At 60.5% G+C, this 12,733-nt stretch overlaps 1 protein-coding gene across 6 annotated transcripts in view; it reads left to right on the top strand.

Moving 5' to 3' along the window:
* The window catches only part of ANKRD11 (ankyrin repeat domain containing 11), a 124,181-nt gene that overhangs the window by 100,163 nt on the left and 11,285 nt on the right, over positions 1–12,733 (top strand). For 5 of the 6 annotated variants that reach the window (XM_080552139.1, XM_080552136.1, XM_080552140.1 and 2 more), the window contains 4 exons: positions 8,776–8,946; positions 9,874–10,077; positions 11,546–11,688; positions 12,136–12,283. In XM_080552139.1, the coding sequence (XP_080408265.1) occupies positions 8,776–8,946; positions 9,874–10,077; positions 11,546–11,688; positions 12,136–12,283 (666 nt within the window). Of the gene's footprint in view, positions 1–1,810; positions 8,408–8,775; positions 8,947–9,873; positions 10,078–11,545; positions 11,689–12,135; positions 12,284–12,733 lie in introns of those variants that run through there. The other variant, XM_080552141.1, reaches the window with a different exon arrangement.

The following is a 12,733-nucleotide window of genomic DNA, read 5'->3' on the forward strand; positions in this document are numbered from 1 at the left end:
GCAGTCAGAGTCCCACAACACCCACCGGCCACGTCCCGCTGGCATGCAGCTGGAGGACGAAGGACAAAGCTTTGGTCTCGAGCAAGGGGGCCACGTTTGGCTGCCCCGAGCAGGGGCTGCTTTTTTTCTCTTCCCTTCCTAAACTTCGATTTCAGCTGGTGTGAGAAGTGGGATTGCAACACCAGCGCTCGCCGTGCCAGTTGCGGGGCTGACCTTCGATGTTTTGTGCAATGCAGCCGGACTTCCTGGGCCGCTGCACGCGGGCTTTCGTGTTTGCCTGAGGACGGTTCTGCTGGGCTGTTCCACAGCCACGTGAAATTCAGCTCTAAGGATGTGGGAACTGGGAGAGGGCTCTTTCCGCCTGTAGCAGGATTTTTTCCCCTCTTTAAATGTTTAAGCAGTAACGTGAAGCCTTGCCCGGGTTTGCTGCAGCGGCTCGTCTGCCCTAGCACCGTGCAGCCGCTGTCCTCGCGAGGGAAAAAAATGTACATGAATCTGTAAGCCTCCAGACTGCTTGTTCCGGATCCAGCTCTGTGGGAGCCGCATCTCTCTGCCCGAGACTTCTCCTGCCTTCCTCCTCTCCCCTCGTGCAGCATCTCCCCGCATCCAGACACCGCTGAGAGCCTACATGCTGCCTGGCAGCAGCCAGACGAGTAAAGCCAGCTTCTCCCCAGCACTTCCAGCAGCCTGTGAGGCTTCGTGCAGCTCTTCAGTTATGCGCCGTGCCGAAAGGAGGTTAGCCATTAAAATAGACATGCACCGAAAAAAAACCCCACAGCTGTGTAATGCACGGGGTGCGAGAGTCTGGAGTAGGGTGATGGTTGGAGCAGGTGATCTCGAAGGTCTCTTCCAACCTTAATGATTCTGTCTGCCGTAGTGGGGACGGCCTCCTTAGCTTGATTTCGGGCTGTCGCTCGAGTCCCTCGGCTTCCTGTAGGGTGGAGCTGTGGTTTCTGGGCTTTCAGTCGTCACCGGGGAGAGGTAGGGCTTAATAAAAATCTCCAGGGCGCTTTGAGTTAATTTTGGCTTCCCTGAGCTCTCCGGGGAGCTGGAAAGACCTGAGCGAGGTTGGGCCTGCTGTGCTGGGCTGTGCTGGGCTGGTTCCCCCTGGGTGCAGAGGCCGGCCTCCCCTGGAGACCCCCCCGGGGCAGGAGAGGCAGGCGCTGGGCTGGGTTTGCCCCTTAAGGGTGCTGCTGGCTTCTGGTGCCTCCAGCCCCACTGCCTCCATGCTGCCCCTTGGGCCTGGGCGACATCTCTGGGGCAGGTTTTGGACATTTGCTGGCAGACTCGGAGCACGGAAGAAGCTTGGGTTTGCCCAGATCGTGTCCAAACCCCGCCATCGCTAAATAACACCCGGACTTGAGTCCACTTACTCCAAAATCACAGGCGGAGGAGCCGTCCCGTGCCTGTGCTCGCCGGCGTAGCCGAGCAGTGAGTGCAACGTGTGCTGCTCCGCCTCGGAGCGTATCACGGCTGAGCTGCGTAGCCCTGGCCTCAGCAGCGTTATTCCAGAAACAAATGCCTCACTTTTAAAGTTCCCCGAACACCAGAGAAATTCTTATTTTGAACCGTTTTGTCACGCAGGCTTTGGTTTCTCTGGCAGCTCTCGTGCTGGAGCCGAGGGCTTTGCGCAACTGAGCTCTCCCACCGCCGCCCGCAGGGGAAACAAGGGCAGCCAGCGGTGAAGGGGGGACAGGACGGGTCGGGGGGGTAGGAGGGGGCCTGGGGGGGCAGGACGGGACTTGGGGGGCTGGAGGGTCTTGGGGGGGGAGCAGGAGAGGAGGGTGCAGGGGCCGGAGGGGCGCTGGGGGTAGGAGGGATTTTGCATTCCTCATTGCCGCCTCCAGCGCAGCCGCTGCTGCTTCCAGCACCCGGCCAGGCCGGGAGGGGTGGGCGCCGTGTGGTTTGGTCACGCTGTGGCTTTGGGTCACGGGATTTCTCAGCACCGCTCGGCGGTTTTGTTGTTGTTGTTACCGGGGTGCGAGCCGAACCAAACGGCACCGCAGGCAGCCGTGGTGGTGGCGCCGGGGACGGCGCGGGTCGGGGCCCCGGCGCGGTGCCGGGCACGGAGCAGGAGGTGGCTCCTGCCCTGGAGGAGGGGAGCAGCAGGTTAGGTTCCCTCCCGTGCTGTCAGGGTTAAAGGCGGCGGCGTCTGCCTCTGCTGTGGTCTGGAGGCATTCGGCGGCCGTCTGGGCTTTCTGGGACGGGGGAGCACGGCCAGAGGACGGGTGTAGAGAGTGTGGCCTGAGAGTCCCCCGAGCTAAAAGCCCCTCCAGCCCTGTCCGTCTCCTTCAAAAACAAGACGTGAAAGTGGCATCGTGCTTCCGAGGACCCGAATAACAAGGTAGGGTCCTCCTGCTGGGAGGCAGCGGGGAGAGGCAGAGCCCCACCAGCTCCGTCGCGCCGTGGAGGGCGGCCGCGGGTCGTGGTGGCGGCGAGCGTGAGCGCAGGCAGCGGGACCTGGCCTCGGAGCCTCCTTCGTGCTGATCCCCGAGCACGGTACGTGGCGCTAATTGCTGGGTTACCGAGCCTGATGAATCAGCCGAGCTCACCCGCCCGCTGCGACCCTCCTGGACGCGGCCGCTGGGCTGCCTACCGCCCGCTCGTGCTCGGAGCGGCGCTGCGACAGGAGCGGGCTCGCAGGTCACAGGCGGCGGGGCTGGCGAGGGGATCCGTGAGAAGCAAATCGCTGGCTGGTTAAAAAAAATGCATCCGCGGACCAAGCCGCTATTTGTGTGCGCCTCTGTTGCTGGCTTCGGGCGGATGTGTGCAGCTGGGGGACTCGAATGGGCTGCGCTGCATCGGGCCTTTCTTTGGTTGTATAATTTCGGTCCTTTTACTAAAATAGTCGAGAAACTGTTCTCACCTAGCAACCGGGGAGAGAGTGAATGTCAGAGCTTCTTCGCTTCTAGCTGGCTCCATAATGCCGGTACAGTGTGCCGAGGCTGGCAAACAGCAGCCTTCAGATCACCCTTAGAAACTCCCCGTGTGCATCAGCCATCTGGGAGGTGCTGTGCGGGAAAGCAGGTCGCTCGATGATGGGAGCTGCCATAAATCTCCCTCCTCCCCCCCGCCTCACCTCCTTAACATGCAGAGGGAGAGGCTGCAGTGTGCTGGGTCTCTGTGAACCAAAAATCTATCAATGATGGCTTTTTCTCTAATACAAGAGCTTTTATCAGCGCTGTCTGCGGAGTGTCCTGCCCCCCGCTCCCGGAGGGGGGCCGCGCGGGCGAGCCTTCCTCCCCTCCTGCTCCTCCTCCTCCGGTTCTTTCGGCCTCGTGGGAAATGAAAAGTGTGGACCTGAATTCTCTTTCGGAATTATTCCTGTTTAACATGGAGATTGCGGTATCTGCTAGAAGCCCCGGGGTTCCTCCTGCAGCCCGTCTCGGCAGCCTGTCAGCCGATGGCCGCCCCCGAGGATGCGTTTCCACCCCTCTGCCTCGTCGTGCTGTCTGTCCGGCAGGGCTGGCGGGGGGCAAGGGCTGGTGTTAGGATCGCCGGCTATCTGGGGCACGGCGTTCAACCTCTCCGCCCGAGCGATGCTCGTAAAGCCACCGAGGCCGCGGGGGTCGGGGCCTGCGGATGCTCCGTCGCCGGTGAGCCGGGGCCGGGCGCTGGGGGACCCTCCCCATCCTCGGGATGAGGAGCAGCGCTCGGGGTGCCCCCCTGCCCTGCTGCCAAAGCAGGCCCTGCCACGGCGTTCCCTCTCGGTTCCCTCTTGGCTTTCACGTGGCTGCCGTGCCACATCCCCTCCCTTCTCTACCCGGGGGACGTTCACCCTGCAGGCGCTGCAGCACGTGCGTGAGCTCCCCGGTACAAAACGTGCCTCCTGCCTGCGTCGGGCCCCCCGGTGCGGCTGTCGAGCCTGAATGCCTCGTTCCTCCGCTCGTGGGCCGCTGTGTTATGGTCTCGGTGCTTTCGTGCCAGCCCTGCTGCCCTCCTGCTGCCATCTGTCATTGATCTGCCCATGCCACTGCCGTTTAACCTGCTGCTGCTGTCCTCCCCGCGCCGCGTGCTGGTCCTGAACTCCGGGGGCATCCGCTGCGCCCGCTCACGCCGCGCTGCCTTCTCCTCTGCCCGCAGATGTCGGAAGCCCCCTGCTCGTGCTCAGCTGTCAGCAGCGTGCAAAGCCCGGGCGTGCAGCGCGCGAGCAGGGCTCCGGGTGCGGGACGTGTCTGCGTCGAGCTCAGGCTCGGCGCTGCCCGCGCGGGGCCGGGCTGCTTCCCCTCGCTGGAGCTGGCGTGCGCCGAAACATCTTGTGCCCTGTGACTTCTGCAGTAGAAATGAGTCACTCTTACGCATGCCAGGCTGTGGATCAGGAAGGCAGAGGCTCGTGCGGTCTCTCAGGGGTGCAATGCAGTCTCCGTTGCTGTCTGTGCCGTTCTAATTTATTCTTATTGATCTGCTGTTTGTGCGCTCGCTCCGTGAATAAACTCCAAAATCCCGACCCGTGAGCGAGCCGGCCGGCAGCGTCCCCGTGCAGTGCGGAGCCGTTCGGCGCGAGCTGCTTATTTGGAAATGGTATTTTTCCGCAGGGTACCACCTTATATGCCTGTGCTGTCATGCCGGAGCCGTTCAAACGGATGCTTTTTGCATTACAGGGTGCGACACGCGGTAGTGGGGAGCGGGAGCTCGGCTGCAGCTCTCCGCGATGCCTGCACCTCGCGGCGCGCCAGCCAGGAACCTGCGAAGGTTTTCCCCTCGCGCCGCTCCTGTCTGGCTCCCGGCCTCGTCCCCGCTCCCCTTCCTGCCGGGGCCGAGGCTCAGCCCCGGCTTTGCACCCCCCGCCGAGGCAGCGCCAGCGTTGCGTGACCTGGAGCTTAATTCGGACACGGGAGCCACCTGCGGGCCTTTGTCCTGGAAAGGCGCTCGCGGTCTGCCGCGCACGAGAGCGGCGTTCGTAGCCCTGGAACAAGAAACAGTTCCCCGGCTGAGGCTTTGCTCTGTGATGGAGGTGGAAGCAGGCGGCAATGAGCTGATTTAAAACTGGGTCCCTGGCAGTGGGGCTCGTCCAGAGCCCCCTGTGCTCGCCCCTCCTGTGGGGCACACGCACGGCGCCGCTGCTCGCACGGCCCTGCGCTCTGCTGCTGGGGGGGCCGCCCTGCACAGCCTTTCTCAGCCTGAGCACAGCCTCGCTAAGGGGTTTTAGTGCCAAACGTTTTATTCCTGCGTGCCGAGCTGTGAGCGTTCCCCTCGGTCTGCTCCACGTTGCTGCAGGGCGTTGCAGAGAAGCGCTTACTGAGGGGAGCAGCCTGCAGGAGCCACTGGCACCCGGAGCCTGCGGGCCGAGGTCTTCGTGCGGGGTCCCCACGGACACCTGGTGACAGCCAGGCTCTGAGCGAAGTTTCCCAGGCTGAAATAAAGCGGGCTTGCAGCAGGGCAGGGCCGGGGAAGGCTGCTGAGGGCCGTGTCGCCGAGTGGGGCCATGTCACGCTTTCCTGCTGACCCCGAGGCCGGCCGGGTGCTGCCGGAGCATCGCCTCGGGGTCGTCTGTCGGGGAGCACCAGCAGGAGAAGGAGGCAGGGAGCAGGGAGCCATCCCCTGGTGCCGGGCCCTGCAGTGCCCCCGTCCCGCGGGGCCCCACGCACGAGCCCAGCTCCTCGGCTGCTGCCTCAGCCCTCGCCACGGCGCGAGCAAGCGGGAGCGCAGCGATCGCTCTCCGGTTTATTTCTGTCGCGTGGATCACATGGCTCTTAATGCTAAATGCTGTGTGGGGGAGGAAGATTCTCCAGCTGTAGAGCTAACAGGAGTTCAGAGGTTTTCGGTTGAACTTTGTAGTCGGTTTGGGGAAATGGCAGGCTCCTTCTGACAACCCGCGGCCCCCAAGTGTTGCTGTTCTGCCTGGGACTCCCCTGCACGCCCACACAGCCCCTGCCCCGTCGGGCCCTTACACACGGGCTGTACGTGTGTAAGGCGTGCCCCGTGCCAAGGCAGGGCTGGATGTGGCTGGGGCCTCTGCCGCCGCCGGGCACAGCAGGATCAGACGACGCTGGCGGCATGCGGGGCTCGGCCGCGGGGCTCGGGGAGCTGCCCGGGCTGACTCGTTTTGTTACCGTAAGCACGCTGGGTTTAATTTTATTGTAAGCCATTAAAAAGCTATCCACTTGCCTGTGATCTGATTTCATCTCCTAGCTCTGCTACCGCTGCCAGGGTGACCGAAAGGTGGCTTTGGAGGATTAGGCGGGGGTTCTCCGTCAATGTGCGCGCATCCCCGGGGCGGGTGCCGGGAGGTGCGGTGCGCGCTGGCTGGGGCCGTTTCGGTCCTGAGCACCGCTGAGCGGCCCCGCTGGTATCCGGACCCCGTGCCCGAGGGGGCCACGAGAGCCCGGGCACGGCGTGGCACCTGCAAGCACCCAGGAGCCGGCAAAGACACGGGTGGCTGATGTAAGCAGAGCCCGGAGTTGTGCAACCGGCTCGTTGCTGTAGCGAAGCGTCACCCGATGAGCGCGGTTCAGGTGCGCGGCTGGCGACTGGCGCGGGCCCAAGGCTGTTCCTGGTGCTAGGCTCGAGGGGACGACGCGGGGCGGCCGCCTTGTGGCTCTAGGGGGAGGTTTGGCCCTTGTGCTCGTGCCCAAAGCCGCGCTGGCTGCCTCCATCCACACCGGGGGTGTGGGTGGGGACGGGCTCGCCGTCTGCGTGCGGGGAGCTTGCACGCAGCTACCGTGAGCGGTGAGCTCTGCCCGAGGCGCTGCGTCCCCGTCACACCACAACAGGGGCACGGAGGAGGTGCGAGCCGGCTCGGGGGGGAGCGGCGTCGTTTGCTCTGGGCTGGTGGCTGTGATGGAGGGGAGCGCAGGGGACGGGAAGCGCCGGCTGCGCCTGCCCGCGAGGCCGAGGTGGTGGCACGGGAGGCCTCCGGCGCCTGGGGCGGCTCAGAAGCGCTACTGGGGAGTTTGGGCTCGGTGCTGAAACCCGTGCCTAAAAACAGAGAGTGAGAAACGTGCAGGCGGCGCTGTCAGCGCAGGGCTGTGCTCAGCGGGTCCCCGGTCCCGCTGCCGTGCCTGCTGCCGCGGGTCCCGACAAGGGCCCTGCTTGTCTGTCTCTGGGTGATGCAGAATACCTCTTCCTTCGGCTTCGGAGCCTCCCCAGCATGCAGGGCAGTGTCTGGTGTTGTCTGCCCCAGCAGGGAGAGCTGGCTCGAGGCTGCACGTCCTCTTGGAGCTCTGCATCTCCCCCGCTTCTCATGCCCAGTTTCAGGACCCCGGATCTGGGCAGACACCAGTGAAGGCTTGGTGGGTTCCCCTCCCCGGCTGCTCGGGGTTGAAGCCCTGTAAATTGGAGAGGGTCATCAGGCATGTTCTTGTTTGCAGACCCTGCTTTGAGACTCCTCGTGTCCCACCATCTTCTGGGATTCTCAGAGTACTTTCAGCACAACGAAGAGCGTGTTTAGGTTCAGACGTCCATGTAGAAGAGACACAGACGTGTGCTCGCTCGCTGCCTGACCTGGCGCTGTGTTCTGCTGCTCGGGGTTCTCAAGCAGCATCTGAGCAGCCCTGGCTCGAGCCCGCGATGTTCGGACCGGGAACTGCTCGCCTGCACTGACAACTTCTACACGTGTGGCCCCTGCGAATGCTGTTCCCGGCCCTCTGTACGCAGCAGGAGCCCTGCAGCCAGCCTGGCTGGGAGCAAGCTGTGCCAGCGCTTAGAAATAGGTGGGAGCAGCGTTGGGTTTTCCACTCACACGCACCGTATCTTCCTTATGCTTTTTTGTGGGTTTAGGACAGTTGCCTGGTAGGAGGCACGCAGCTCGGCTCCTTGGCAGGGGATCGCTGTGCTGCTCTGCAGATCCGTTTTCTGTCTCTTGCTTGGCTGGCTCCGCGAAAGGAAACTTGCAAGTTTTGTTTCCTGAGCTGACACCTTGGAACTCGGGACGCATCCCCGCAGCGGTGCTGAGCAGCGTGCAGCAGCACCGGGCGCTCGCCGGGCAGGAGCAGCGGGAAGGGCTGCCAGCGCTCCGTGCAGGGGAAAAGAAGCGAGATTTGCATTGAGAAAACTGGGAAAATGCTTTAAGTAGTTGAGCTTCTCGCAGGGCTTAGGCGTGCGGGCCGGCGGGGCCGGCAGAGGTGCTCACTCCTGGTTGTTTTGGGAAGGATGCGGCCGAGCAGCGTGTCGGCTGAGGGTGCGAGCTGCGTGCTGGGGGCCCTGGGGAGGAGAGGACCGGTCCCCTGCTCCGTCCTGCCCGGGCTCGGTCTGCGCCCATGGCTCGGGTGCAAAGCCCACGGCGTGGCGGTGCTGAAGGGGTGAGGTGGCAGCATTGCCGAGCTGTCAGCCCCTGTCTCGTTAGCGCTCTCTGTTGATGCTTTTAGATGCCTCCAGTTCAGTCCATGCTGTGGTGGTATAAGGCTGCGTACGCTCCCCGAAGCACCATGGCATGAAATGGAGGCTCCTAGAAGCAAGATGGAAGAAGGTACGGTACCGGCGGTGGCCCCGCCATGGAGTCGCTTCCTCTGCCTCTTGCGCTGCTGTTTGCTGGGGGGAGAAGGGAGCGGGGCAGAGCCCCCAGGAGAGGCCGCGGTGGAGGCGATGCCGCTCCTGCCCCAGGTCTGTCCCATCCCGTCCCGTCCCATCCCGATGCACGGTACCAGAGCTGGCGGGCAGCAGGAGCGGGTGGCAGCGCTCCCACCGCAGGGACGCGTCCTTCACCAGAGGCTTTTTTTAATCCGTGAGAGACCGGGACAGACTTGGAGAGCTGCGAGCGCTCTGCTCGGAAAGGAGCGTGGTTCCCGGGCGCTGCGATGCTCACAGGTTGTGCTTTTGTGTCTCGTTGCATCACAGAAAAGCAGGGTCCAGAGCGGAAGAGGATTAAAAAGGAGCCTGCCACGAGAAAGCCTGGCTTGCTGTTTGGAATGGGCCTTTCAGGAATCCGGGCAGGCTACCCGCTCTCCGAGCGCCAGCAAGTCGCTCTTCTCATGCAGATGACAGCCGAGGAGTCTGCAAACAGCCCAGGTGAGCTTGGGAGCAGCTCCGTGCTGCTGCCCCGGGGGGCGGCGCTGCGAGGGGCGAGCTCTCTCCCTGCTGTTTCTGCCCCCTGTCCGAGCCCTGGTGGACGTCTCCTGCTCCAAAGCAGCGAGCGGCGCGGCACAGTTGGGCGCAGGAGGGCGGCTGCGCTGCCGCAGGGCTCTGCCAGGCCCCTGGGTGCTGGGTGCGGGGGAGCGTTGTGAACCGAGGCCAAACACCAGCCTCTGGTCTTTCGGCGTTCCTTCTGGGGAGCAGGATGAGGCTGATGATAGCCAGCGCGCACTGTAACGTGAGATGCAGCGCAGCTGGAATGTGTTTACCACGGATTTGGGATTTTGGTAATTTTTATCTGTTGCGTGACCCCCCCTCTGGGGTTTTTAGAGGCGCAGCGTGCTATCCGTGTGTGTACATCTGCATCCTACGCACGGACGCGGCAGCTTTTAGCCGCCTGTTTTGTTGTCCTTAACGCAAATCTAGCTGCTTATGTTGCTGTTACTTGAAAACCAGCAAAAAGCTGTGTAGTCTTCAGAGCATTCAGCTGTTCCCAGAAAATGTGCTCCCCTCCCAGGGCTGTCAGACCTCACATGTGCTTGGTAAAAGGCCACTTCCCTTAGGAAATGAGGTTTTAGGGTAAGGAGCTGCATTGTCTACTCCTAAATCATGGGATTGCCTACAGTCTTTGCAAGGACTGCAGTTCTCTCCAGCGGGCTTTGGCAGCCTGCAATTAATATCTGTATTACACACACACAGGCTTTCCTCTGTCTTCACATCAACTTCAGAGGCTGTTAACTCTCAGTGCCTTGCGGAGAGCGTTTCAGTGGAGAGGCGAGATGAAACGCGTTGCAACAGCTCCCTCTAAGGGTTTAGGTCTCGCTTTGAGCTGCAGTTCTTGACTGTGTTCTCTCCTCCTCGCAGTTGACACAACACCAAAGCATCCCTCTCAGTCCACAGTTTGTCAGAAGGGAACTCCTAACTCTGCCTCCAAAACCAAAGATAAAGTAAATAAGAGAAACGAGCGAGGAGAGACTCGGCTGCATCGAGCTGCCATCCGAGGAGATGCCCGGCGCATCAAGGAGCTCATCATCGAGGGTGCGGATGTCAATGTGAAAGACTTTGCAGGTGAGCAGCACCACACCAGGAGCTCTGCGCTTTGCCGTCGGGTTGGATGTTCCGCCCGGAGAGTGGCTCCTACCGGGGAAAGTTGTTCCCTTACGACACAGGTTTGCTACCTGAAAAGGAGAGATTAACCAAAAACAATGATTTTGCCTTCAGGGGAGGAAAACATCTTGCTGTCCTTTAAAAAAAGAAAACTACAGATTTCTAAAAGTAAAAAATCCTTGGAAAACACCTGCTCATGTGTTGGAGTTTGGCAGCCGAAGTCTTGGGCTGTCCCGGCTGCACCCACCCTGCTCCTGCCGGGCTGGGGGTGCGGGTCGCCTGGGGCTCTCGTGGCTCTGTGCTCTTAAACGGGACCGGGACCCTCTGGGCCGTTTCTTGTTCCACGCAGGTGATGCCCGAGAAGTCTGGAGGAGGATTTGCAAAGGGAGGCAGGCTGTTTTAGCTCTTTTTTTTTTTTTACTTAAAACGTAAGAAACGTGCATAAAGATATGAAAACACTAGGTTTGTGGAGTCGTCACTCCGGAGTCGAATGGCTAATGCTGTCAGTCCTGGGGCTGTACCCAACGCGGGGTGCTGCTGAGAGGAACCACGCCGCTCCTGCACTCCTGCACTGACGAGGAGGCTAAATTAGCACGAGGCAGCCTCTCTTCCGGCACGTCCAAGAGCTCGACTTTGCTCTTTGCTGTTCTCTTTGCACGATTTTTTGGCTATAAATAGCTATGCGTGTTCCTCTGCCTGGGTGATTAATATCAGTGCTAGACGGAGGTATCGGCTGTGATTAATTCTGGGCACAGGTGCCCCTTGCTAACGCTCCCGGTGAAGGTAACGGGCGAGCTCCCACGGCGCTATCAGCAAAACACCCAAGGAGCCGCGCGCGTTTGCTGGGAAACTTCAAAACAGCTTCTGCTTAAAAATAGTCTGTTTGAACATGATAAAATATTTCATCCTGTGTTCTTCAGAGGTTTGTTTGAGAACGAGAGCCGCTGTTACTGTGGAGATGGGCTGTTTGGTTTCTCTCCGAGATCAGGGCCTGTTTTGCCGTGGCATGGCTGCTTGCTTTGGAAAGCACACAGAAAATATTTGTTAGGTCTGTGTGGGGGATGTTTCGGAGCAGTGTCTGTAGCTCAGAACTCAGCCCTGCTGTAGGAGGCCGTGTTTCTCTTACAGACAAGTTGGAAGGGGAAGGGATTTGAGACCCAGCTCCCGCATGGCATCAGCACATCTCCCAGTTTCATAGCCAGAACTTCGCCTTCGGGTTTGCCAGGGCTGTGCCGTTTCTAGCAGACAGTCTGACTGCCCGCGGTGCAGCCCGAGGGGAAGGTGGGGCTGGTCCTGCAGGGTGCCCCGAACTGCAGGGCAGGGCTGCAGGCTCCTGACACAGGCAGCGGTGGTGCACAGAGGTTGCTTTTCCCTGTCTCTGACTCTCCGTGAAGGTGATGCCCAGCTCTCGGTGTCTGTTTGCTTGCAGGCTGGACGGCGTTGCACGAGGCATGCAACCGGGGTTACTACGATGTTGCAAAGCAGTTGCTTGCTGCAGGCGCAGAAGTCAACACCAAGGGGTTGGACGATGACACCCCGCTGCACGACGCAGCGAATAACGGGCACTTCAAGGTTGGTTGTGGCTGGATTCCACGGCTCTCTTTCAATGACTTTTTTCTTCTTGTGTGTCAACCAGCCACCTGTGCAAATGCAGAGATTCTGGTTATTTTATTATCGTTTGCTGCTGATAGCCGTGTAGCGGTGGGAACCTCCTGCCCCCGTACTGCTCAGCATTTTACTTGCACAGGAGGAGAGTTCATTCTGGAGCACAGGGAGAGAGCATGGCTCTGCAGCTGGTTCTTCTCCCCGTTTTCCTGCCCAAATTGATTCACGTTGCTGTTTTTTGTCTTCTTTCTCATCGATGTCTGTTAGTGCCCCAGGGCTTGTCCTGTGGCTGACAGCGGGCTGCTCTCCAGCTTGAGCATGTCCCCTTTTTGTTATATATAAAGATTACCAAAAAAAACCCAACAGATTCAAAACACATTTATGAACACTTACAGTCTCAATTTCCATTTTCAGGTGGTGAAATTGTTGTTGCATTATGGAGGGAATCCTCATCAAAGCAACAGGAAGGGGGAGACACCTTTAAAAGTAGCTAATTCTCCCACCATGGTGAACCTGCTCCTGGGGAAGACGACGTACCCCTCCAGCGAAGAGAGCTCAACAGGTGAGGCTGACCTTTTCGTGCATGTGGAAGCAATGTCTGTGGCCTGCAGCTGTCTGGTAATACAGAGACATTGAGAGGACGGTGAAGTTAGGCTGTTTTCAGAGTATCTGCACACTGCTGTCACAGTCAGGAGCCCAGCTGTAGCTGTAACCCAATTACAGGCGAGGTAACTGCCAGCCCGTAGCTCCGGGAGCTCTAGCTCTTTGCTCTGGAAGCCCACGCTGAGATCACTTGCCTGGTGCATTCGAGATGTAGGATGGGAAGTCAGTTGCAGGTAAATGGATATTTTACATTTAAAAAGTGGGTGACCTCCCAGCTTGTGCACAGACAGGAGGACGTTGGATCAACGCCGAGGTTTTCAGGCTGCGCTGCCACCCAGCAGCGTGCACTGCGAGCGCCCGCCCCGCCGGTGCCGCTGCTGTGCCTGAGCCAGGTGGGAAACATCACAGG

This window comes from Anser brachyrhynchus (assembly GCF_964034855.1).
Source record: "Anser brachyrhynchus genome assembly, chromosome: 12".
Classification (NCBI taxonomy): Eukaryota; Metazoa; Chordata; class Aves; order Anseriformes; family Anatidae; genus Anser; species Anser brachyrhynchus.